The sequence below is a fragment of the Anguilla rostrata genome, chromosome 6 (genome assembly GCF_018555375.3).
Source record: "Anguilla rostrata isolate EN2019 chromosome 6, ASM1855537v3, whole genome shotgun sequence".
NCBI classification, from domain to species: Eukaryota; Metazoa; Chordata; class Actinopteri; order Anguilliformes; family Anguillidae; genus Anguilla; species Anguilla rostrata.
The window spans coordinates 5,569,350-5,593,297 of record NC_057938.1 but is presented as its reverse complement, the minus strand read 5'-3'; the positions used below and the strand labels follow the sequence as shown (position 1 = coordinate 5,593,297).

At 51.9% G+C, this 23,948-nt stretch overlaps 1 protein-coding gene across 1 annotated transcript in view; it reads left to right on the top strand.

Moving 5' to 3' along the window:
- Positions 1 to 10,814: 10,814 nt before the first annotated feature.
- zswim5 (zinc finger, SWIM-type containing 5) overlaps positions 10,815 to 23,948 on the top strand; it is a 60,413-nt gene continuing 47,279 nt past the window's right edge. The window contains exon 1 of the mRNA XM_064341705.1: positions 10,815 to 11,357. Within this exon, the coding sequence (XP_064197775.1) occupies positions 10,859 to 11,357 (499 nt within the window). The 5' untranslated portion in view covers positions 10,815 to 10,858. The remainder of the gene's footprint in view (positions 11,358 to 23,948) is intronic.

Genomic DNA, 23,948 nt, shown 5'->3' with positions numbered 1-23,948 from the left:
CTCCTTCTGAAAAAAACCCCGGTCGGGCTGTTGCTAAGCGACAAAAGCCGAGGGCCGAGTGGATAAACAACATCAATCAGGTCCAGCCTTCAGCCATCCGGACAAAAGAGCTGAAGCGTACGCCGGGGGTAACCGGCTGAATTAAAGAACCGCGGTCGCGCCCGTCGGCCCGCGTGACCGTGCCCGCCCCGCCCCGCCCCGCCCCGCCCCACTCCGCGCCGCACCACACAGAAACCGCACCGGATGTGCACGGACCTGCTCGCGGCGCGGGCGAACCCAGCCTCTCAGCGCTAATGGAAGAGACGCGCGGGCGGTCGGTAGCGCTGAGCGGCGCATGGCTAGCCGCTGAGTCAAGCGGCTCGGGGAGTACTCCCCTGTTTGAACGGGGGCGGGCGGGTCGCTCCGCTCTTCCCGTTAAAAAAATGCGTGACTCACCCCGCGACTGGCTGAGCCCGTCGCGAAGGCTCGTTTCTATTGGCCGCCTGCAGCCAATAGGTGGGGGGTTTAGGGTGTCAGAGGTTGGAGGTGTAATGGGGGACAGGCAGGGGGGTGGAGGGGGGGAGGAGTGGCTAATGGCGTTCTTTCTGCACTCCTGATAAGAATCAGGCCCTACAGGTAGAGCTGGGTGCTCTGTGAATGCCACCATTGTTCCCGTTGCAACGGCAACCAAACCGCAGCCTTCCCTGATGTCACAGGATTTTGGGAATTGTGGGGGCAGGGGAAGCAGGGTGCCGTGCTGCCCTGAGGTGCTTCCAAGTCTTCCTTCGCGTGCCAGAAAAGTGGGAGTCTCCCGTTGATCCCGGGAGAATAAGTGGGAGAACCTCAGAGCCGCCGCACATTCTCGAAAAAAAACGGGTCGGGAAGAACGACGTCACGGGCATGGCGGAAAGTTCCGGGCCCGAAGCGAGCCCGGGGCAGGGGTGGGGGTCAGCGCTGCAACAGAGGGACATTGTCTCTCCCGAGCGGCAGCGTCGAGCTGCAGCTACAACAAGGAGCTCACACACGCCATCGGCTGCAGGGGACCGTCTGCGCAGGCACAGTCGCTCTCGTAAGGATCCAGGGGTACGAAGGAATCACAGAATGCATTGAGACATCCGTGTGGAAACATCGTTTTTTTACATCACCCTTCACAGAGCAGGCAGGTGGAATGTCCATGCAACACACTGGACTGATACACATACACAGGATTGGACATTATATCGCTAATTTTCTAGATGAAAATTTTTCAGTCGCTGTTTTTTTATGCCCTTGTGTCTCTTTGCACTCCAATATTGTCAATACTGGTGTGAGCCGTAAACTGAACAGCAGCTACAACTGAGTCATTGTGTTGGGAAGATGCCTGTAATGTAATGTAATGGAAGAGGACAGAGACACAGGCTCTGCTTGTCTGTGAGCAGCTACATAGCCAGTTTTGACTTCAATGGAAGGGCAGACACGTGTGCACACACATGAGCACACATACACACACGCATGCACACACATGCATGCACACATACACACATATACACACACACACACATACACCCCACGCACATGCACACTTACACACGCACACACATACACACATACACCACACGCACATGCACACTTACACACGCACACGTACACACATATATACACGCACACACACACACGCACACACACACACACACACACTTGTGGCTTTGGCCCTCCACACACACACGTGCGCTGAAGAGAGCAGATTGGGCCTTTATCTAAACGGACAGGATGGCCCATCCATCGTGTGGTAGGAGCACAACCCGTCATTACCAGTAATTCCCAATGAGACACCCCCTCCCTCCCTCCCCTCCTGACAGGCATTCTCACTCTCTTTCCCCCCCATCAATCTTTTTCCAATTACCTGCATCTCTACCCCCCCCCCCCCATTCCCGCACCAAATCCATTGTAATTATTGCCGTAGCATCAGACCATATCCGCTGCAGAGTGTGTCCGCTTTGTGATGGGGGTGATGGGGCCTGGTCCCATTTTGCACACAACGGACCGGGATCTGGAGCATACAGGCTTCTCTGGCAGCCGATCAGCGGCCGATGAAATATTTGACCCGGAATCGGCTGGCCGAAGGCATCTCTGACAGAGGATTGGCTGGCTGAAGGCATCTCTGACAGAGGATTGGCTGGCTGAAGGCATCTCTGACAGAGGATTGGCTGGCTGAAGTGCCTTTTTGACCGTCAAAGCAGAGGGGGCTAAAAGCATCGTTGACAGTTGATTGGCTGGCTGAAGGTTATTCTTGAAAGTGGACTGGGTTGTTGAAGGCATCGTTGACATTGGGCTGGGTTGTTGAAGGCATTGTTGACATTGGTCTGGCTGGTAGAGGCCCTCTTTGATGAAACCGATGGCTGAACGACTGTTTTTTCCCCCCGTGTCTGTGGTGTTGGGAAGCCGTTGTGACGTGGTGGATTGTTTCACCTGCGCTGACTAATGCACATGTAAATGGCCTCGGCTGGCGGGGTGGTCGGGGTGGGAAGGGGGGGGGGCCGTGCAGGCCCTGTGCTCAGCGAGAGCGAGATGTCGCTGATTGTAGTGGGGGCTCAAGAGCCAAATAATGGCTGATTTTGTTGTGCCTGCCTGGAGAGGCTCCGTCGCTGCCGGCTGATCGTCTGGCCGACATACCCACCCCCCCCCCCCCCCCCCCCCCCCCGCCCCCTGCCCCCTCACCAACCCCAACCCAGAGCGCAGATTGGGCCACTTCCCCTACGCAGGGAGGCGCGGCCCAGAGACCGCAGAGCCTCTCGCACGCACGTGCGCGCTGGCGGCTTCCGAATGAATGGCCCGCCTCGCGCCCGACACCTCCCGCCCACGTGCGCCCAAACAACGCCGCGCCACCGAACACTGAGCCTTCTGTGTTTACCTCTCCGCCCGGGCGCACGCGCGCAGTCAAGTGCCCTGGCACAAAGCCGCCCCGTTACGGGCGGTGGCACGACCTGTGGCACACACACACACACACGCACAAAAGGGGGAGCGGCGCCCCTGTTGCATTCTGGGAAATTGCGTTGTGCGGGGGGGGGGGGTGGGCTAGCTCCGCTGAATGGACAATCAGATCCCCGTGGCGACCGCTGCCTGTCAATCAGGCGCGGAGGCGGGACGCCCGGCGGAACGCGGCGGCGGCGACACGCTGGCGCGCGGCTGACGCTTGTTTTTCTCGTGAATAGGAAATCAAGTGCCATTAGAGCCGAGAGATTGTTGCCTTGTCCCCCCCTTTCATTTCTCTCCCTTCTTTTCTCCCCGTTCGCGGAGGAGTGCGCCTCCTCGGCGCCCAAGGAGACGCCGCTCTTGAATAGACGCTTAACTAGCCGCGCTGTCTTTAATGGTGGGGTTCCCAGGACGCCTCTGAAGGGAAAGGACAGGAGGAAAAAAAAAAAAAAGGAAAGAAATGAAGAAAAGATGCGGCGGACAGAAACCGCCCCAGACACAAAGGGTTTAGCCGCCGCGTTCGCCAGCCGGCAATCTGACCAGATACCGCCACGGCATTCCAGAGAGAGAGAGAGAGAGAGAGAGAGAGAGAGAGAGAGGGCAAGAAGTAGAGAGAGGGCAAGAATGAGAGAGAGAGTGATAGAGAGGGCAAGAATGAGAGAGAGAGTGATAGAGAGGGCAAGAAATAGATAGAGGGCAAGAATGAGAGAGAGAGCGATAGAGTAGGCAAGAGACAGAGAGACGGCGAGAGAGAGAGTAATAGAGAGTGCAAGAAATAGAGAGAGATAGAGAGAGGGCAAGAGAGAGAGAGAGAGATTTTCTTTCATGAATGGCATTTCTGAGGAAAATTTCAGTTCTAATTTCAGTTTCACTACTTCACCTTGTCCTTGCTCACAGCTGTCTCTGAGAGTGAGTGAAGACGCGCGGCGTTTACTGCTTGCTTGTAAAACGGCATGTTTCCAGTTTACTGTTGTAACCCCTCGCTGTAACAGAACCGCCGGTGCCCTTCCCTGTTGACAGGAATGTGATTTGCCAGAAACATTGCAAGCCAAGAGAAATATGGGTAGATCCAGTTGCATTTAATGTGGGCAATAAAACGAGGTCACTCAATCTTCTCTGGTGGATGGAGCCTTGTGATCATTGTGCCCTTTGTTCACAATGCATTACTAGTCGAGCTGACACTGTTAATTAAGCCTTTCTTTTTAACCACCAGTAAAACTCACAGGGGAAATGAAATGTCAAAGTCTTTTGCCTCTTAAGTTTTTTTTTTTCTTCTTCCCTCTATTGCTGCAACCAATTTATTCATTAAAGGTTCCATAATCCTTCGCGAACAGAAATTCAGTTCTCCGCTCGCTGGTTCCGAGTTACCTCGGTCTCCCTCGCGGTCAAGACGTGTGCGAGGGGCGTGTGTCGACACACTCTTCCAACGCACCCCACTCTGGGGCGAATGCTGTGGCCCTTGTCTTCAGAAGGAGAACAGACGCATCATAGTTAGTGGGGGGATTACAAGCCCTGCATTGTGTAAGGACGTACCCATATTTTAGCATATAAATAATGTGCTTTTGTTGTTTATTATACTTTTGTGTCATATCTCTTTATGGATATATGTGTGTTTTACCTTATTTTGTACTTTTGTCATTATAAATGCAAATGTAACAACGACAAAAAAGAAAGGTAGGGCTGCCAATAGCAGAGGTGGTTCAGTTTGGTGCTCGCCAATCCCGGATTGGCTGGTCAGGGCTGGGGCTCATGACATCATCGTGGCTGAGCTCCGCGGCGGCGCTGTGAGTGGCGAAGCCGGAGCGATGAAGGCCGCCGCCCGGCCTGCGCTCCCACTGAACCCGGGTCGCCCGGAGAGAGAGAGTGGGGCCGTGGCACTGCCAGGCGATGGCGAGGGCGAGGGCGAGGGCGAGGGAGAGGAGGTCGAGAGAGAGAGAGAGCGGGGCCGCGGCACTGCCAGGGTCCCGGGGTCTCCCTCCCGTCGACGACGCGCGGCGGCGAGGGAGAGGGCGAGGGAGAGGAGGTCGAGAGAGAGAGAGAGCGCCGCCCTTCAGCACAGAACGTTGTGTATTCGTGTGTCCGGGTGCAGCGGGTGGCGCTGGGTTCGAATCCAGCCTGGGCCTTTCTGTGCGGAGTTTGCGTGTGTTCTCCCTTGCCTGCACTCCTGCGTCTCACCCAGTGCATGCTGGGATAGGCTCTAGCACCCCCCGTGACCCTGCCCAGTATAAGGGGGTGTAGATAATATAATGGATGGATATTGTGTCCCGCAGAGCTCTGAGAAAACTGCCTCTCCCTTTTGGAGTGGACATGAGCTGCATAGTGCTGGCAATGTGCTCACAAACATATGCACGCACACACACACACACACACACGCACGCACGCATTCGAACGCACAACTTCTCATCACTTTCATTCTCTTTGGTGAATTTGTATTAAATTTTCTTATACTATATATATGTGGGTGCCAAACACATTGCCAGTTAAGCCTGTTGTGAGAAAGAGAGAATACCACGTGTCAGTATCTGTGTGGGAAAGACTCTCTCCAACTGTATGCATGTGTGTGTGTGTGCATGCGTGTGTGTGTGTGTGTGTGTGTTTGTGTGCATCAGAGAGAGAAACACCCTCCAAAGTATCCTGTGAAAGACAAGCTATTTTGGTGCCTTTCCTGAGCTGCAGGTCTACATGATCTCCAGGCCTTAGCTGGAAGCTAAGATTCTTAATGCCATCTCATTTTTTGGTCATTTAAAACCCCAGTCCTCTGTGGTGGCTGGTCTGATCCACCCCTCTGATAAAGTTCTTTTATTATTTAAGGCATTCGTGCGGGCCGTCTGAAAAAGGACCCCAAGAACGTCAGCATTCACATCTCTTCATTACCAGCCTGATTAATTATACCCTGGCTTTGACAGGCCAACGTGAAATATTCAGCACGGGAAATTCATGGGGAAAAGTGAAGCTGAACAACGTGGAGGGAAAATTATTCTGCTAACGTGCAGAAGTGACCGTTTCACCTTATTAACATTTCAGGTGAAAGTGTGTGGGCCAAAACTTGGGCATCTCTGCCCAAGCTCCCCGGCTGTTTATACTTTCTCACTTGGACTGAACTGTTCGCCATCCCACTTTGATGTTTTTCATGCGAGATGTCTTTAGTTTTTTTAGAATCTGGCGCACCATATTCCATGGTTTTAGTTCTGAGGCATTGGTTGGACTGTCCATACGGTACTGGTCCTACTGACTGTTAAGGGGTGACAGACACACTCTGAAAGCCCAGGGAAAAGCACATTGAGCTGAAGGCACAAAGTCACCATTGTTTCTGATCTGAAAGGGCCACGGAAAGACAATACCAAGAGCAGCTATAGGCATCGTAAGTAATGGCGTGCTTGTATAGAAGAAGGCCAGGCAGCCATGTTCTGTGGGAGAGTTTGAGAATGCTGTAGATTGGAAGCTCAGCAGGGGAGGCAGTACGTCCAGTCGAGAGGACCCAGCCGCTGTAAGCCACACAGAGCCCGTGGTCTCGCTAATTTAAAGTGCTGAAACAGAACAAGCAGCACTGGACTCGACAGGGTCGGACGTGGGCTGTGTTTATAATCTGTATGAGCTGGAGCGCGTTAGTCAGCATGAGAAATTGTAGAAGGAATGTCTTTTGATTTGACTGCCCTCTGGGGGTGGGGGAGGTTCTGGCTGTGAACAACTCCGACTTTCTTTCGCACTGGTAACCGCCCCAATTTGGGGGCCAGTTCCCTACAACCTAAAAATATAAAATTAAAAGTTGCTAGTAACTGAAATCCGGTTGAAGTCAACCGCTATTCAGTTAGATTCAAATAAAGACACGGAAATCTACGGCATTCTGCTTGAATATCTCAATGTAGAGTTAAACCTGTCAGGACAGAAGGACTGTGACTTAAAGCCAATGATTGCTTTAGACTGTCTGTCACACTGATGTGATTAGTCACCATCTCTGATGGTACATATTTTTTGTTTAATTGCTAATATAAATTATATTTTCCACAAGGATATGTGAGAACCAAACTGACTAGGTCACTTGAATATTTTATATTATTAATCACTGATAATTATTGATGAATATTGTAAAGAATATAATTGGAAATATAAAGCTGGTGCCTAGCAAACACACATCTGAGAAAAAGGCCTTTGCTATCTCTGGCATCAGTGCTTTTGTCACACTCAGTATGTACAAAAGGAGTATAATTAGATCAGTGGACACTTTGAGGGCAGAGCTTTTGTCCTGTTTGTCTGTATTCTGGGCAACACTGGACACACCACTGTGAGGGCTTTTCGGTGCTGCTGATATCAGGTAGACTGCAGTCTCTCTGTTTTTGAATACGCATTAAACTTGGGAAGTGTGGCGAGGAAAGATATAAAAATTGCTTTCCAATGCTGTCTAGATTTAGTCTGTTCTGCCCCTACTGGCCTGGCTTTTAAATGTTCATTTTTCATCTATTTTTGCTTCAATAAATAAAGCTTTTGCTTCACCGTCAATAAAAGTTCATTTTACGTCTCTGATCAATATACGCCTGCAGACAGATCCTTTTTAAATTGATATGATGCATAAATAAACTGCTGTGTGAGTTACATGGTCCTCCTATGGATCACTAATAAGGCAGGGAACCAGGGGAGTTAGATTTGACTGCTATTGTGCACATTCAGGCCAAAGTTCACTTTAATATGCCTTGAATGCACTTTAAGTCTCATGAACCTGCAGTTCCCCATCACCACCAGTAGGGAGAGCACTGTCATTTGAGAAGAGCACTCAGAGGGAAACTGTCTGACCTCATCTAGGTAAATGTTCCAGAGTCAGACCGTCAGTCGCAAGCTATTGTGTTTCCACGGGTAAACCCAGAAAGGTAACAGTTGGAAGGCCAAGCTCTACTCTTCAAAAGTCCGCCTTGTGTCTATACTGGGTCTGCGGCAAGCCTCTGAAATGCCTTCTCGTTATTAATTATTCATATAAATGTTAATTAGGGCAAACAAATCCCACCCAAGGTGTGGAGAGGAGTGAGTAATTGGGCTGGGATGGTATTTTTTTCTTCTTCTCTCCGGCTATCCATGAGAATTGCACATGTGTTACATATTCACCACACTTTTTACCCTGGCAGCGGGCCCAGTGCTGGGCTTCTATTGGTCAGCGCGATGTGTCATGTGACATCCAGACACGCACACACAGGATTACAGGAAACACGAGAACGTCTGAGGTCTCTGCAGAACAAATACCGTCCCCTGAGTCCTGACTCTGGATCAGTTTCAGCCACTTGCTACAAAACCCGAACAGCTTGCTTCTGTATCAGGTTAGCTGAACCTGAGTCACCATTGAGGGGTGCCCTTTATACGAAAGGCAATACTAACAGCAGAAGGTGGGGGGGGGGGGTCTGACTACGGTAGGTCCAGTCATCTTGTGAGTGACTCGCTGCTGAGAATGCATGTGTGTCCCTTCTGCTGCAGTAGTGAGTTTGAGGAATTCACTGGCCGGCCAGGCCTTAGTGTTCTAAGAAGGCCTCCCTAGACCCTGAGCCCTCCCTTGGCGAAGGACTCTGTTTCTTGGACAGCACTGCTCTTGCTTAAGCGTACGATGTAAGAAAGGATTTATTCGACTGGCTGCTGAACGCCACAATATACCTCTTCCGGGCGTTTCTGAGAACCTTCGACGAACCGCATTTGGGTAATCTGCAGTTGTTTACGAGAGGTCAGCTGTCAGCCGTAGCACAGAACCACGGCCAAGCAACAAGTCAAATCCGCCTTGTCCGGTAAGCCTTCAGAGGGTCATTAGGGTACTGGCTAGCCATGGATCGAGCAGGGATTGAGGGACGTAGAGCCCTGAATTGCTCCTGTTGGAAAGTTCAACATTCGAAAACAGGCAGCCAAGTTCCTTCCCCCCACCCCCCCTTCCAACCCCCTCACCAATTTCCCAGGGTAAAGGTGCCGAGCGAGCAGATCTGCTTAAGTGCTCTGCCAAGTACTTGAATCTAATTTGCAGAGCCCAGGAAACACAGGCCCACGTGCACTTTTTTGAATGCAAAGTCACACTGACTATCGAGGGCAGCGCAGGAAGTTGCCCGGATTTGATCTGCGGCCTTCATTTCGCTGCACTGTTCCTACCAGTTCACACCTGTCCCCGACCGTCCTTTTGATGTCAGTTTGTGGGGGGGGGGTTACACATGAGTCCAAAACAACTTTTGGCATCCTCCATTGATAATTGGATTTAAAAAAGAAGGAGAGAGAGAGAGCCAGAGAGCGTGAGAGGAGAGTACTTCACCCAAGGATGTAGTTTCAAGGATTCAATCAAGCTTTATTACCATGATAGGGGATCGCCACCAAAGCATTTCAGACAGAGGAAATATATGGCCAGCATTCACATGCTTCAATAAGCATCAATAAAATGACCATTTTTCAGAAGACTTCATATTTAAAATGCTGGACCCCTGCTAATTGTAACATATGTAGAATTGTTACAGAGTTGGGGTCAGTTCGTTTCAGCTCAGCAAATGAATTGTAGTCACTTCATGAATTGAAAAATAATGCTACATGAGTATTTCTGTATTAGTCTGTTAAATTTAAATTAATTTCTTGAATTGAAACAGAATTGGTCCCAACTCTGATGTCTGGTAAGTTTCATTATCCTAGGACAGAGTACCTTAGAATGCCAAAATATAAAATATAAACCATATGTTGACATACTAGTGATAAATAAGACCATTAAATGTTTGGCTGGACAGCAAAAATAGTGTGTATTACTTTTTATTTTACACTATTCTATATTTAAATGGAAATTTAAGGGGGTTTGAAAAATTATGTAAAATGACTATCTGTATAGGTATGACAGGGTCTGTTACGCTGTTTTAAAACGACATTGTAGCTGGTTCAACTCAAATTTGAATGTTGAACTTCGAATGCTAACAATTGAAAACAGGCAGTTTTCTCACTTTTGTGCATAAAACACGATCGTAGTTTTTTCACCTTTTTACCCTTGCATGGGTTCATTAAGGCTGTATATTTTACTTATTAACATTAGCCCATTAAACACCTGAATAAAAACGTTACAATGTGCAGGAGTATATTGGCTACAGACGCGGATTCAAATGCACATTTCAACCAATTGGAAACTTTGGTGGAATGAGGAGAATTTCGGTTAGGATTTCTGGCTCCACAATTATCCAAAGCTTGTGAATACAGCCTGACACCTACAAAAGGAGCGAGTCAAGGTAACTTGGGTATTCCATGGATGTGTATTAGGCCTTTCGTAGACACTGATAGGTATTTAAGGCCAAATGTTGTGAATTAAATTTACAAGTCAATGGCTTTGTAATTCTGCCCCACATCAATGAGCAAGATTTACATAGTTACAGTAAAAGATAGCCTGCACGTTACCCAATTTAAATATTTTAAAAGAGAGAAATGTATTTTATTCTTCGTGTACATATGGACATATTTCCCTCGTTTATCACAGCAATTAGGCATACTGTCAGTTTATTATTATTATTAATAATAATAATAATAATAATAATAATAATAATAATAACAGTAATAATAATAATAACAATAACAACAATAATAATAATAATAATCGTGTCAATGAGAGTCGTGTTTTTGGTGTTTGTTTCTGTGTGTTGTTATTATTATTTTTGCTATTGTTGTTGTTGTTGTTGTTACATGACATAGATGTAGACTGTTCTACATCCGGATAATCGATCTTCAAAATATGAATCAATGTAGGTGTACTTCAGTAACTACAATGAAAAACAACCAGATTTCGAAAACTTATTCCCCGTGTCATTTGTAAAGTTCTTCGGTTTTGTGGGATGCAGCAATTGTTATTGGCGGTGACGTACGACCCCCCGCCCCCTCCCCTCGTGCAGAGCTGCTGTCTCTGCGATTCCCAAACTGGTCTTCTGCTTTCAGTGTTTATCTGGTCGTCATGGCGGAGGGACGTGGAGAGCAACCGCCTCAGCCGCCAATTCATCTATCTTTACCCCCGGCTAGCAAGCGACCGTGCTTGCGCCCTGCTCCCAGAGGCCCAGGTCCGGGGCCTGGACCGGGTTTTCCGAACTCTCGGTTGCACTGCCCGGAATCTCTTTTGGACTGTGCCGCTAAGGCCGTAGCGGAGAAATGGGCCTTCGAGAGGGTGGAGGAGCGCTTCGAGCGGATCCCGGAGCCAGTGCAGCGCCGCATCGTGTACTGGTCCTTCCCGAGGAACGAAAGGGAAATCTGCATGTATTCGTCATTTCAGTGCCGCGGAGCGGGCGAGGAGGGTCCCGTGGTGGGCTCGGGAGCTCCCGTTGGATCTGGGGCTGTCCCCGGTGGAGTATCCAACGCTGTAGGAAATTCGGGGGCTGGGGGCACCGGAGATGGACTGCCTTTTCGCAGGGGAATCCGGCTTTTGGAGAGCGGTTGTGTGGAAAATGTATTGCAAGTCGGTAAGTGGATCGAACACAGCATTTCGGGGTTCAGTCTCCCCTTTTTGAATCTCCGTAACAGACTCGCACAAACTTCACGAAAGAGGAATAGGCTGCTGTAGGCTTTGTTTCGAAACGGATGGAAGTTTATAACATTACGTAAAAAGTTGATTATATGTGAATTTTCTATCGAAAACGAGTGCCACACGATTTCAATTCGGGTTAAATGTACTTTTGTTTGCAACAGTTCTACCTGTGTATGTGCTGGTCAACGGAAAAGCGACGCGGATCTGTGTCAGCTTTTTAAAATTTAAAGGGCTGCCTTTTTGCCGATTGAATAGGCGGTTTCTTGTTATGGAACCAAAACGAATTGTTGTTCGTGTGGATTACGGCAAATATAAATATAATTTTACAATGGGAAGCGCTAGATTCTTCAGTTTTCCGTGTTTTTCCCTCGGCGAATCGATAGTCGCTGTACCACCGTGTTGGCCACATTACTAGAGGTTTTTCCGATAAGGGTTACATTCTTTCCTTGCTCGATGGAAAAAATGCAGACGCTGTCACAATGGAGCAGTATTGACTATTGATAAGCGTTTTTATTCTGTGTTTTCGAAGCGTAATGTGTTTATTTTAAGAATGTTTTGAGGTGTTTGGAGGAGGGGAGAGTCGCACAACGGCGACAATTGAATATCTTATTAAAATTTAGCCAGTCTAATCCGCTTTGATCTTTTTTTTCGTATCCGTCTTTTGTTTATTTGCTCTTGTTGGGGCAAGACAAAGGATTCTTATCCGATTTAATTCAGCAAATGTTTTCACCCGGTGCAGGCCAGCAATAGCAAGTTGTTTAGTTACAGAATGACTTGCTTACGTTCGGTTTTACGATTAAAACGGATTTCTTCGTGTAGTAGTCTTTAGGAACCGGGTACGCTACACAATAGCTTGCTAGTTATGATAAATGATCGATAGCCGTCTCATTTAAAGCCAGTGCGATCGCTGCAGAAAAGCAAGCGCTAAGGTTTTTTTTTTAAACGCGGGACTCTTCTCATGGTGCTCTAATCTCTGTATGCGCTAAGATCTTAATATAAAAAAATGTGTAATTTTAGTGGTATATTAAATGTTACAAAGCGAGGCAAATGATCTTGGTTCAGCTTTTGATCACCCCTCGGCTTTAGATGTAGGCTGTATAGCCTAATGGGGAATTGCAGATGAGGGAATTAGCCTATTTAAGAAATATTTTTTATGAATTATGTAGTTCAATCCTGAAAAGACGGAACGATAGACCCACGGTATGCAGTGTCTGTGCCTTCGACACTGTAATACGAAATGATTTGCGTTTCATTCAATTGTTTTGAGTGTTTGTGGCTTTATCCTTGAAAATACGCATAACTTAAACCCAATATTTATTACATTTTGCAACAATTCACCATTGTACGTTACAAAAACAACGATTACCAGTTATTTTATAGACTGGATGAATTAGTTACAGTTCTAATCAGCCTCGTAATTTGAAATGAACCTTGCATTATGATGATGGTCAAACAATAAGTTGCAGTTTAATTGTAGCTAAAATTCGTTTGAATGCTCTTTCCGAGTGTTTTGTATACTTTGCTATTCAGTGAATGGGGAATTAATCTTTTTATGTCAGCATTATTGCCCTTTTATAGAGTATTTGTAGTGCTCAACCCTACGATGAATGTTATTGGAAACTCCCGGTCCCCAATCGCCAGAGGTGTTATGAATTAAGAGAAAACAGGCTACGCATACCTTCACTCAAATAATGAACCCCTGGTTCCTTTTATACGCACAAAGGTCTTCTGTGTTGCTTGAAAAAAGGGCTGCATTTCTGGAAATGTGATAACTTGGCTGTAAAGAAGTAACGTGGGCACACATTTACAGACCTTGAAAGGATCATTTCATGAAAGGAGCCACTCTCCATGCTAGTTTTAAAATGGAACAGTAAAAGCTTATTTTCTTAAAGTGCGAACTTGGGTAGAGTAATCTGATTTTACCGTCTGGCTAAAGTAAGTCCTCCCTCACGTGTTTGTTGATACCAGTGTGCAAAGAGGGCAGTTGGAAAAGGTAGTTGAAATGTGCATAAGGTATAATGCAATTCAGGCGTGTTTTCTGTGTTCGGCTACAGTTCCCTCACATGGACTCTGCTGAAGTGGGATAGGGGACTTTTGCCTTCCCCCCCCCCCCCCCCAGTCAGAAATGCGAGTGTGAACACAAATGTGAATGTCCTTTAATAGGATATGGCATTAAGAAAAGCTGCAGTTGTATTAAGCAGGCTGCAAAGCAGGTTTGTCCTGTACGTGCGTCCTGCGCGTTTCAGCTAACTACAGCACTCCTTCCTCACCGGGGTAGACTCTTGTGCTTTCATTTTTTTTTTCTTTTCTTTTTTTTTTTTTGCCCCGAGAGCACTCTCTTCCCCACCCGGGAGGGGGGGGGGCAGCAGAGGGACACAAGCCAACAAGCGAACAGCGAGGTGGTGGAACCCCCACTCCCCCCCCGCCCCTCTCCTTCTCACCGTGGGCCGCGTTTGCTTCGAAGCGGCGCTGAAGGTGCTAAGATAAGCTGCGGCTGGTGGCGGCTGGCGGCGGCGTGCGGACTCCTGGGGGAGCGTTGGCGCTGGGCGGAGCGTCTCCGCACTTCCTCCTGCCGCTTCGCAGACTTTTCTGGGCCCGTCCAATGAGCCGGCGGCGGTGGAGGTGTGGGGTGGGGGTGGGGGGGGGGGTTGCTGCTCTGCCCACACTCACCCCGTCCTCCAGTCATTCTGGCTGTATTTGTCACCTGGTGGTGGAAAGGCTCTGCTGGTTCCCGCCTGCTCTCTCTCTCTCTCTCTCTCTCTCTCGCTCGCTCGCTCGGCCCGATGGCTTCCAGGCAGGTTCTCGGTTTCGTTACCAATGGAAGCGTGTTCTGTGGCGTTCAGCTTTCTCTGTTTCAGCCCGTAACGGCAGCACCATTCATTTCGTCATTTTGGACACCACATCAAATAATGGCGAACGTGTCATTTTCCAGATCTCACTCTTCGTTTTTTTTTCCCACTCGTGAGCACCCAATTAGGTCAGTTTTGTTTTTATTTAAAAAAATAAAATAAAAAAAATAAAACCTGCCTAAAAGTTTATGTGGAGGTCAGGTTCAAGTTTTATTTTGGTAAATATTGCCTACATACGGGGTCTGTATTTACCGGAGGATGAGCTGGAGTGTGGTCACACCTGGAGTTGGGGACACTGGAACCGCGCTCCAGTAAACGTGCACAACGGGGGGCGAGCCCTCGCCCTGTGCGTGTGGGCCCCGGGTTCCAAGGTCCAGTTCCGGGTCTTGTAAAAACCTCGGCTCGTCTGCACACGTCACTGAACCACCTCGCCAGCAGGGTTTCGAACCTGCGCAGGTGCCGTGCGCACGAACGTGGCTGCGCCTGTACCCGATTCGAGGCTTTCTCTCGCGCGGAGCGTCGTCACGGCGACGCTCGGCGCAGGTTCGAGCGGCGTCCGCTGTAGAGGGGCGTGCGGTTCATCGGCGCTGGATCCCGGGGAGCGGCTTTGACGCAGGGCCCCCGCGTCCGTTTGCGTCCAGGGCCTGGGCCCCTTTTCTGAGCTCTCCCCGCGAGCCCCTCTCTGAGGAAGCCCGGAAGCTGAAAGGACGAGGGACGTGTTCTCGCCGCGCAGCGTCTGCGTCTGTTCTGTCGGCCGGGTTTTGAACTCGCGGAGATACTGCAAGCGCTGAACAAAGGGCCTCATAAAACATATTTATGGAATGTGACAGACTTTCCGTTTCCCAGCATTTGCGTAGTCTTCTCCCTGGGTAGGGTACTGTGGGTGGAAGGAGAGAGAGGGAGAGCAAGAGACTGAGAGAGGGGGAGAGAGAGAGGGAGAGAGAGAAGGCTGAGCTTTTTCTGGAAAGGGTGATACTCGTCTGTGGCGTGGAGGTGACGAGCCGTGTTAATTTCTCTGCTCTCGCTCCTCACTTCCAGTCTCCCTGACGCAGCCGTCCAGCTCTCCTACGGAAAACACAAACACGCACGCAAAACGCACACTTCTCTGCCCCCCTCTCCCCCCCCCCCCCACCCCCCAGCCGTCCCCTGTCGTGATTGGAGACGGGCAGACGTCAGAGGGAAGCCGGGTGCGAGGAGGCTGAGGGGGGGGGCTCCGTTCTGTTTCGGCACCTTTTAATTTTGGATTAAACGAGGCTTTGTTCTCTTTGTCTGCCCGCTCCCTGCCCGCCTTTGTCTTGCCTGAATGAGCCTGATGTGCGCGCGGCGAACGGAGAGAAGGTTCCGGGAGCTTTGTGCGCGGCTTAAACGCTCCGACTGCGCGGCGCGGCGCGTATCCGCGGAGCTGCGGCCGGGGGAGGGAGCGCCTCCAGCCCGGGGGTGTGCTCTCTGCTCCTGAGCTTTTAGGGGGTGCAAGGTCTGCCGACGGACGAAGCGGACGTGCTGTTTGTGGGTTGAGACTGTGAAGCGAGGCCGGGGGCAGGACGGTTTTCTGCGTGATGATGTCACGGAGAGGGGCGAGCCGGGAGGAAGCAGGAAGCGTTTGTAATGTCATCCAGGTCATCGCGCGGGGGGGGGGGGGGCGGGGGGGGGGGGGGGTCTCAGTGGGCCCCTCGCTGTTCTTCGGCTGGTTTCCGCAGCGCCTGAGTCACTGAGTCATAAACGAGCAGCTGACTAAACGAGGGCCTCGAGCAGCGCTTTAAGGAGCAGCCGCTCTGGCGGTAAAATCCCGCCGTGCGTTCGGCTCGCCTGTCTCTCTGCTGGGTGCTGCCGCTCGCTCCATCCATGACCCCCGACTTCATGAATCTTAGGAGACGGAGAGCAGGCCCGTGTCTCCACCTTTTCCTCTCCGTACGTCGCCTCGCGTCTCGTCTCTCCCACTCCGCCTCCGTCACGGAGGAAGTCCCAAAAAGGTCAGGTCGGCGAACACGACGGGCCTCAGCCACCGGGTTTCGCCGCTCTGCCCCTGACGACGCTCGCTACGGTAACTAGCGCTTTCGGGTCCCAGGAGCGCGGGACGGTCAAGCGGTCACTGCCCCCGTCCGACCGGCTCGTTCCCCTCCGCCATTGTTTGGTGTGGAATGCGACTGCTGACCGTTCGCGGCCCGGGACCGCCCTTAAATCGCCCCCCCCACCCCCCCACCCCCCGGGACAATTTTCGAAACGAGAGGCGATCGAGGGCGGGCGACATTCCTCACTCGCCTTGATTAGGATTTCGCACAAAGTCGGCTTTTTACAAACTGGGGGGGGGGGGGGGAGTGGAGGGCTTTAAACACGTGAACCCTGACTCTGTGCCCCCCACCCCCACCCCACCCCCGAGGTGTTCCTGCCCCCTCCCGCCACGTCGCGGTCTTATTAAGTCTTCAGAGCGGACGGGGCAGGTTTGGAGCGGGCTTGGGGGATTACTGGGTCATGCTTTGTTTCCCAGCTGGACTGCGCACTGTTGTTCTGTGGGAGGGGGGGGGAGGCAGGGGGGTTTGGGGGGGACAGCCCTGCAGCCCCTCACATTCACACAGAGAGCAGTGGGGCGCTGGCCCCCTTTGTGAAGTCTCAATAACTCCCAAAGTGGAGGAGAAGCGAATTCCTGCGGGACTTAGCCCGGTCAGCCCCCTCTCTAAGAAGCAGTTTAGCGCACATGCAGAGCCCCCACCCCCCTGACTGAATTACCCACAGACCCCCCCCCCCCCAAACGTCAGGCCTGGCCCCTGTTGTCTTGTTGTGATCTGAGGGAGGCCCAACTCTGAGCGGAAGTGACTCCGCCACTCACCCCCCCCCCCCCCCCCCCCCCTCCCCGTGCTGCCATTCCGTTTAGCGGCACCTCGCGGTAACTCGCCGTAGTCATCGCCCCCCGCCCCCCCCCCGTTCCAGCCGCGGAAACGCGTCGGCTCGCGCCCTTTGAAGCCCGCTCGGCTGACGGGGCACTTTCTCTCGCTGAACTACTTCTTTCGCTCGTGTCTGCGCTTCTCGGACGCCGCTCGGTGTTCTGTGGGTTGATGAGCGCCGGGCCCCGTTGAAAGGAGTCGAACCCAAACGCCGGGTACTCGTTTTTTTGGGGGTATTTTTTTTTTTACACCGATGAGCACAAGGCTGTTGAGGCGCGTCCGTTTTTCTTGGCTCCTGCTTTGTTCGGCCCCTCTCCCTCTCTATAAAAAAAAGAAAAAGGTTTTTATGTGGAGTGTAAAATTCGGCCGCACTCAAATGGAAATCATTTACATTCGCTGCGGGTTTTTGCATAAGCCCATTTGCCTTCTCCCTTTCATTCAAAACGCAGATTTCACACAGTCAAATTTGGGGGAAAATGAACAGCCTCTCTTCCATTCGCCGCCCGGAAAGCTTTTTTAATTCGAGAAAACAATGTTCCTAATTAGATTTTTCGAGTTTGTAATCAGATATTTTTGGCTGTCAGATCAGATTACGCGTCGGAGGAGATGAAAGCACTTGTGTTCTGAAGAAAGTTCCACTTAATTACATTGTGAACCCAGACGGAGGCGAACGAGAGGAAGCAGAATGTTTCGGCCTGTGCCCTCGCTGGTGAAAGGCCACGGGTGTTTCTCTTGAAGTGCAAACGGTCATGTCTGGTTGACTGTTTTTCTGCTTTTGCTTCGCGTGCGTAGGGTGAACTCGCGTCTGCAGTGTGCACACACTGCAGCCACAGCGGGTGGGTGTGTGTTACGGAGCGGATTGTGTGGGTTTGTTTTTCTGCTGAGTGCTTTGTGTTTGCTCTGAGCGTGCGTGTGTCAGTGTGACAGAGAGGTGTGTGTATGTTGAGAACATTTGTCTGAGATGTGTGTGTACGCGTGTGTGTGTGTGTTTAGAAAGAATTTCTTTCTTTTGGAAGGGATAGTGCTGTTTAGTAGCGGCAGGGCTTCCTGTGTGACTGGAGGACACGTACCTGCCCCAATGCATGCTGGGAACAATGTGCTGAAACCACTGCAGTGGTTGGCCTGATGTGTGTTTAACTTTTGCAGATGAAAAGTGAAGCAGGCTCCTCTCTCAGAGCAGTTATAAACCGACCTACACTTGCCTTGCCACGTTAACTGGGCCTGCATCTTAATAAATGCCCTGTGAAATATTAATTTTTATATGCCTGTTCGTGAGTGTGGTTGCCCGAGGAGCCACGGTAGGCTTACTGACTGGCTTTATAGCCCTTTATCCTTGCCGTTTGTGGCGGGGCTATCGATGCTATCGACGCTCGCCGCGGTGGTGGAAACGCGGCGAACGTCCCGTTCCTCTGGAGCGAGCGTCTGTTACGGGCACAGGGTTACAGCGTGCGCCAGACGGCGTAAGAAAGGCGTTTCTGACGGGGGAGCACGCAGGAGCGTCTAACCCACTCGGACCCGTGCTCTTACCCCCGGCCGCACTGTTCAGACAACCCGTCTCTCCCTTTTAAACGCGGGTGACTCTTCATCCGAAGCCACACAGACTTTTATTGGGGCTGTGAAGTGGTGTATCAGTTATTATTCAAAATGGCCGCCCAGCCTTACCTTTCAAATGGCAGTGACACGAAGGATTCTACTTTCGTATCGTACTATGTAGGCCTGTATAATATTTCACGCCCTTGTGGGTGGACACCTACTCACCGTTGGTGAGGCGGCACAATCTGTATTTCAGGTTTATGGGTTATGGCTTATAAACAGAGTGATTTACAGTAAACTGCTGTGAGTGCGACGGGGCCTGACTGCACACAGGAGCACAGAGGGGCCTACTGTCCGCTCCAACTGTCACAGGAATCACTGCAGGCCATTATGTGGGGCCTGCTGTACCCACAGCCACTGTCCTGTGAGAAAACAAAAGAGCCCTGTACTCCCCTCCCCCTGCCTCTCCCCCCCCCCCCTTATTGTTTTAGTAATTGTTATGAAAGGGGGCCCTGTATGCCCCCCCCCTCGTGGTAAAGGGAGTGGTGGATAGCACCTGTCGTGGTTCCAGGAGAGCACACAGGGCTGCTGTAGAGGGGGGGGGGGGGGGGGGGGGGGGATGCACCCTGTCCTGCTCCACTAATGTGTCCTGTTCTGTAGGCAAATCTCACCGCCACGACCGTCCTCCTTCCTTCCTTCTTCCCTTTCCTTATTTCTTTCTTTCCGCCTTCATCCGAGGCGCTAAGAATAGCGCGGCGGCCGCACGGAATTGGAACGCGGCGTCCGTCGCCGCCGGCGACGGCGGGAAGGAGTTCAGCGCGGGAACGCTAATTCCTCTCCGTCTCCCGCCGCCCGGACGGACGGCGTTTAATCAGGGTAATTAATTCCCCGCCTGCGAGGCCGGGAGAGAAAATCGGTGAGATCTCTCTCTCTCTCTCTCTCTCTCTCTCTCTCTCTCTGTCGTTTACGCCCCCGGCCTCCTGAAGGACGCCCACACGAAGCCCTCCGTTTCCGCCGCGGCGGCGGCGGCGGCTGCGAGTTCCAGTCACGTGCTGGAAATCGGCTGGGGCGCCTAAAAATACACCGGGCGCACCTTGCGGTGTGCCAGGCACCCGCCCCCAGGGCCAGAGGCGGGCGGGAGGTGGTGAGCCTGGCACGTGCCCGCAGCGTTGCTGCAGGGTTGCAGCAGGGTTATGTATACGTTTTTAACCTCAGAGCGGCGTGTGGGCGAGCCTTTTCACCGGGGCTAGGGGTGGCAAGGGGAGGCCATCTGGCCAAGCTTGCAGGCCCCGCCCCTTGCCCCGCCCCCTCGTGCCTGATTCATTAAGTGCTGGCGCCTGCGCAGGCTGTACTTTAACAGGGGGAGCTCCTCTGTGTGTGTGTGGGGGGGGGGGGGGGCAGACGCTGGCTCCGTTCAGCCTCCGTGTTCAGTGCTGTGTGAGGCTCGGGTGTGAGGTTTGGGCGTGAGTCCGCCCCCTCCGCCCCGGCCCCGGTCTGCGTAAGGGCCGATTTGTCCGGGAGCTCTTATAAGCACCGTCACCGGCGTTGGCGCGCTCCCAATGGCTGAAAATCAATAGCGCCCCCCCCCTCCCCCTCCCCCTCGCCCTGTTTTGGTGCATTGCAGCCCGATACCTTGTGATTGAGTTCATCAGTAATGCAGTTAATATTGCAGGCCCCGCTGTGTCTTGGGGGAGCAGCCGGAGAGAGGAGCAGAGTGCATTTAGGGGGAGGTGGGGGGCGAGGGGGGGGGGGGGGGGAGAGGCGGTCTGCGGAAGTAATGGGTTCATTTAGCTGTCACCGATCCCCTCCGTGTCGACTGCACCCCCGGGCAGCCAGGGGGCAGTAGCAGGCTCTGAGCTCTGCTGACTCTTATCAGCAGCATTATCGACACCGCCCGTTTGTCGTAACACGCTCCTTACCCTCACGGTTGGGCGAGGGGTAGGGGTTGCTGTGAAGTCATCCGTGCTGTCAGTTGTTCACATTCCCCCCCCGTTTTGGACTCTCTCCTCTCTCTCTCTCTCTCTCTCTCTCTCTCTCTCTCTCTCTCTCTCTCTCTCTAACGCGCCCCCTCTCCAGCTCATCAGAGCCATCGATGAACACGCTGCTGTTTTTTTCCGCGGTGGGAGAAGCCAGGCTGTTTACTGGCTGGCGGGCGGTGGAAGGGAGCCGTAAACAGGACATGAGAAGCTTGTTTTTCTTTTGTTTTTTTTCCTTTTGCGGGTTGGGTCAGGTGGGGTTGTCATGGTGAAAGCAGCCCTCTGGGTGTTCTGTTCTTCGTTTGACGGGCATCTCCAGTGCGCCCGGGCCTGGTCCTCAGGCAGGATGCGATCGTGTGTCTCGATAACCGGCTCACACAAGAGCTGCTGGTGAAAGGACCCGAGCCCTGTGTGTAAACTCTGTGTCCGTGCGCGTTAGAGACGTCTGACTAATCCACAGGCCACTCTGCCTCCCATTGGTTAGTGGGCGGGAGCTCGGTGCTCCGCGAAAAGCCATTCGCTGGGGGTGCGAAGGAGCCGCGCTCCCATTGGCCGGTAAGGCAGTCGCTCAGCTTGAAAGCAGAGGCCCCGAGAGAGAGGCCTAGTAGGGGGCTCATTTCGGTTGTAATTGCTTAACAAATGCAGAAGAATGGCAGAGGAAATAAGGGGGGGGGCTGTGGGGTGGGGACGTGGGGGGGCAGGGCGAGGGCCAATCGGATCACAGGGATAAAAAGTGGGCTGAAGGTGAGGCTGAAGGGACAGCGGGGGGATCAGATCTCGTTACGGTGGCAGAGTGGGTTTTTTTTTTGGAATACCCACTCTGCCTTTTCATATGGATCCGCATTGTCTGGGGCGTAGAACAGAGCTACATCCGGGGCCGGTAACACTGCACTGTGGTGCTAGGGAACGACCACAAAGCCCCCCTCCCCAAAACGGAGCTCCCCACTCCCCGCGTGGTCCCGGTGCGGACCGGAGGGGAAGGGGGGCCGTGCGGCTTTTCGGGAAGGGTGTCGGATGTACAGCCGGGGGGGGTGGGGAGGCGAGACCGGGACAGTAGCCCCCAGAGCGAAACCTCTGGCGCACTCGGGCCATGCCCACAGGACACTCGCTTCCCCAGCTACTCATTTACCAGCCCGGCTTCATTTTCCGCCTTTCCTTTTGTTTTACTCCTCAAATGACCCCCCCCTCCTCCTCCCCATCCCCTCCACCCCCCCATTAGGAGCCAGCTGGACCCCCCTCTGCCGCAGCGTCATGCTTTGGGGATTCCGCCTGAGTTCACCCCAGCCCACCCTTTCCCCATTAGTTCATTAAGGGACTGGATGGGGCCATTTCTTTTCTCGCTCCCCCCCCCCCTCCCTCTGTGATTACTGATGCTTAATAATTAAAGTCCAGCTCCAGGGCCCCTCTAACTACAGCCCCTGTGCATGTTTAGGTTTCTAGTTTTTGACCGGTTTTGGCTCTGTGTGAGTATGTTATAAAACCTCCTCCCCTCTATCTCTGCCTGACCAGCTGTTGAGAGCTGATGTCTGAAATCCTTTCCTCCCTCAGCCTAATGGGAGTGGTGAAATAGCAGATGAATGCAGTTCTATGTAAAGCACATTTTGTGGTGTGAGTTTCAGGTTAAAGTAAAGGCAAAGGGTCTGTGTTGTACTTCTGGGGAAACGTGAGGTTTGGGAGGGGGAGGGGGAGGGGCGCTCCTTTTGCCTGGGCCTACGCCGTTCCAGACCGGCGTAGCACCCGCGTGACTCCGCCCCCGGGAGCCGTACTTGTATAATTAAATCCGTTCATCACAAACAACGACAACAAAAAAAGAAGGCGGGACCAGCTGGTGATCAGCACGCGAGGCGCTTCCTGAGTGGCGGGCCGCCGTCGGTCTCACCTTCAGGAAGCGGCGGGATACTTGATGCCGCTCTTCTCTTTGCGACACATATTGCTATTGTTTAGGAAACGTGCCCCGGGGACGCGGATTTAATTAACTGTCTCCGTCGCGCTATAAATAGCGCCGCGAATAAGTGCTGCTCGTCGGGCGCGGAGTCGTCCCTCTCCTCTTAAGCGAAGCCCGCGAAGCGTGCGGCTAATTGTTCTCCGTTTCGTGTGCCAACAAAACGGAATGGCTGCCTTTTAAAAATTTATTTATGCATTTCTGAACTTTAAATATTGGCGTCGCGAGGTAGCCTCGTTCGGAGGTTTGAAACGCCCCTCTGGATTGGAGGCTTGATTAGCGTTCAGCGGTGGCTGGGTTTGACTGTGCGCGGGGGGGGGGGGGCTGACCGCGCTCTCAGCGTTTCGGAGGGGGCTGTTGCTGACGCGTCGGGACGGGCCGCCCCCAGCGTCGGGGGGGAAGGGGGGCCGTCCCGTTCAGCAGTGGAAGCTGCGCTCTCCGCGGCGTTACCCGCGCCCCCGCGATCACGCGGGCCCCCAGATGGTGCGGCCGCATTATGAATATTTAAGCAGCTGCAAGCAGCGTTCAATTAGCCTAGTACCCACCATGTCACGCCGGGGCTTGGGGTCCAAATACTTCATCTGATTCCATTAAAAAAGGCTGTTAATTAATTTTGGAACACTGCCGCTGACGAGATTTCCCCCCTCCCCAATCCCCTGTGCCCCTCCCCCTCCCCCCCCTTCACACAAGTGCAATCTCCACCCCACTCTTCCAGTGGAAACGACCGCTACGCCCCTGCTTTCACAAGCGCTGTCAGGATGTGGGAGTCGCGTGTGTATTCTCACGGAGACTGTCCTTTTAAACCTTTTTTTTTCTTTTAAGGAGAAAGGCCTTCAAACACACTGGCTATGTCAGTGGTTTGTTTTCTCCTTTATTCTCCTTTAACCCTTTCAGGTGTAAGATCACAAGTATGTGAGTAGAATGTTCTTAACTGAACATTCTAATGCAACAATCACTGCTGGAGTTCTAGAACACTGAATTTAGAGAAAGAAATTCCAAGAAACCTACGATTCATAGGGTTTAACGGCCAATCTCTGTAGTTATTATCACTCAGTTCTTGCCAATCTTCTTAAAGAGAAATACTAAGTAATTTGACCTCAGTGTTGAACTTCTCCCCAGACAATTGAAATGGGATAGAAAAGGGCTATTTTGTTCTTATGTAAAATGATACGTGGTTTGTTCAGCATAAACGGGGTACAACTATGTCTTTGTAGTGCCGGATTTGAAAGGGTAAGCAGCATTTGTTAGTTGTTCATTGTTAGCTTGCCAAAGCTGGCTTTTGATTGGTGGAAGTCCCCGGACCTCAAGGCCTTATGAATGGATGGATGAATCAGTGTGAGATGGCAG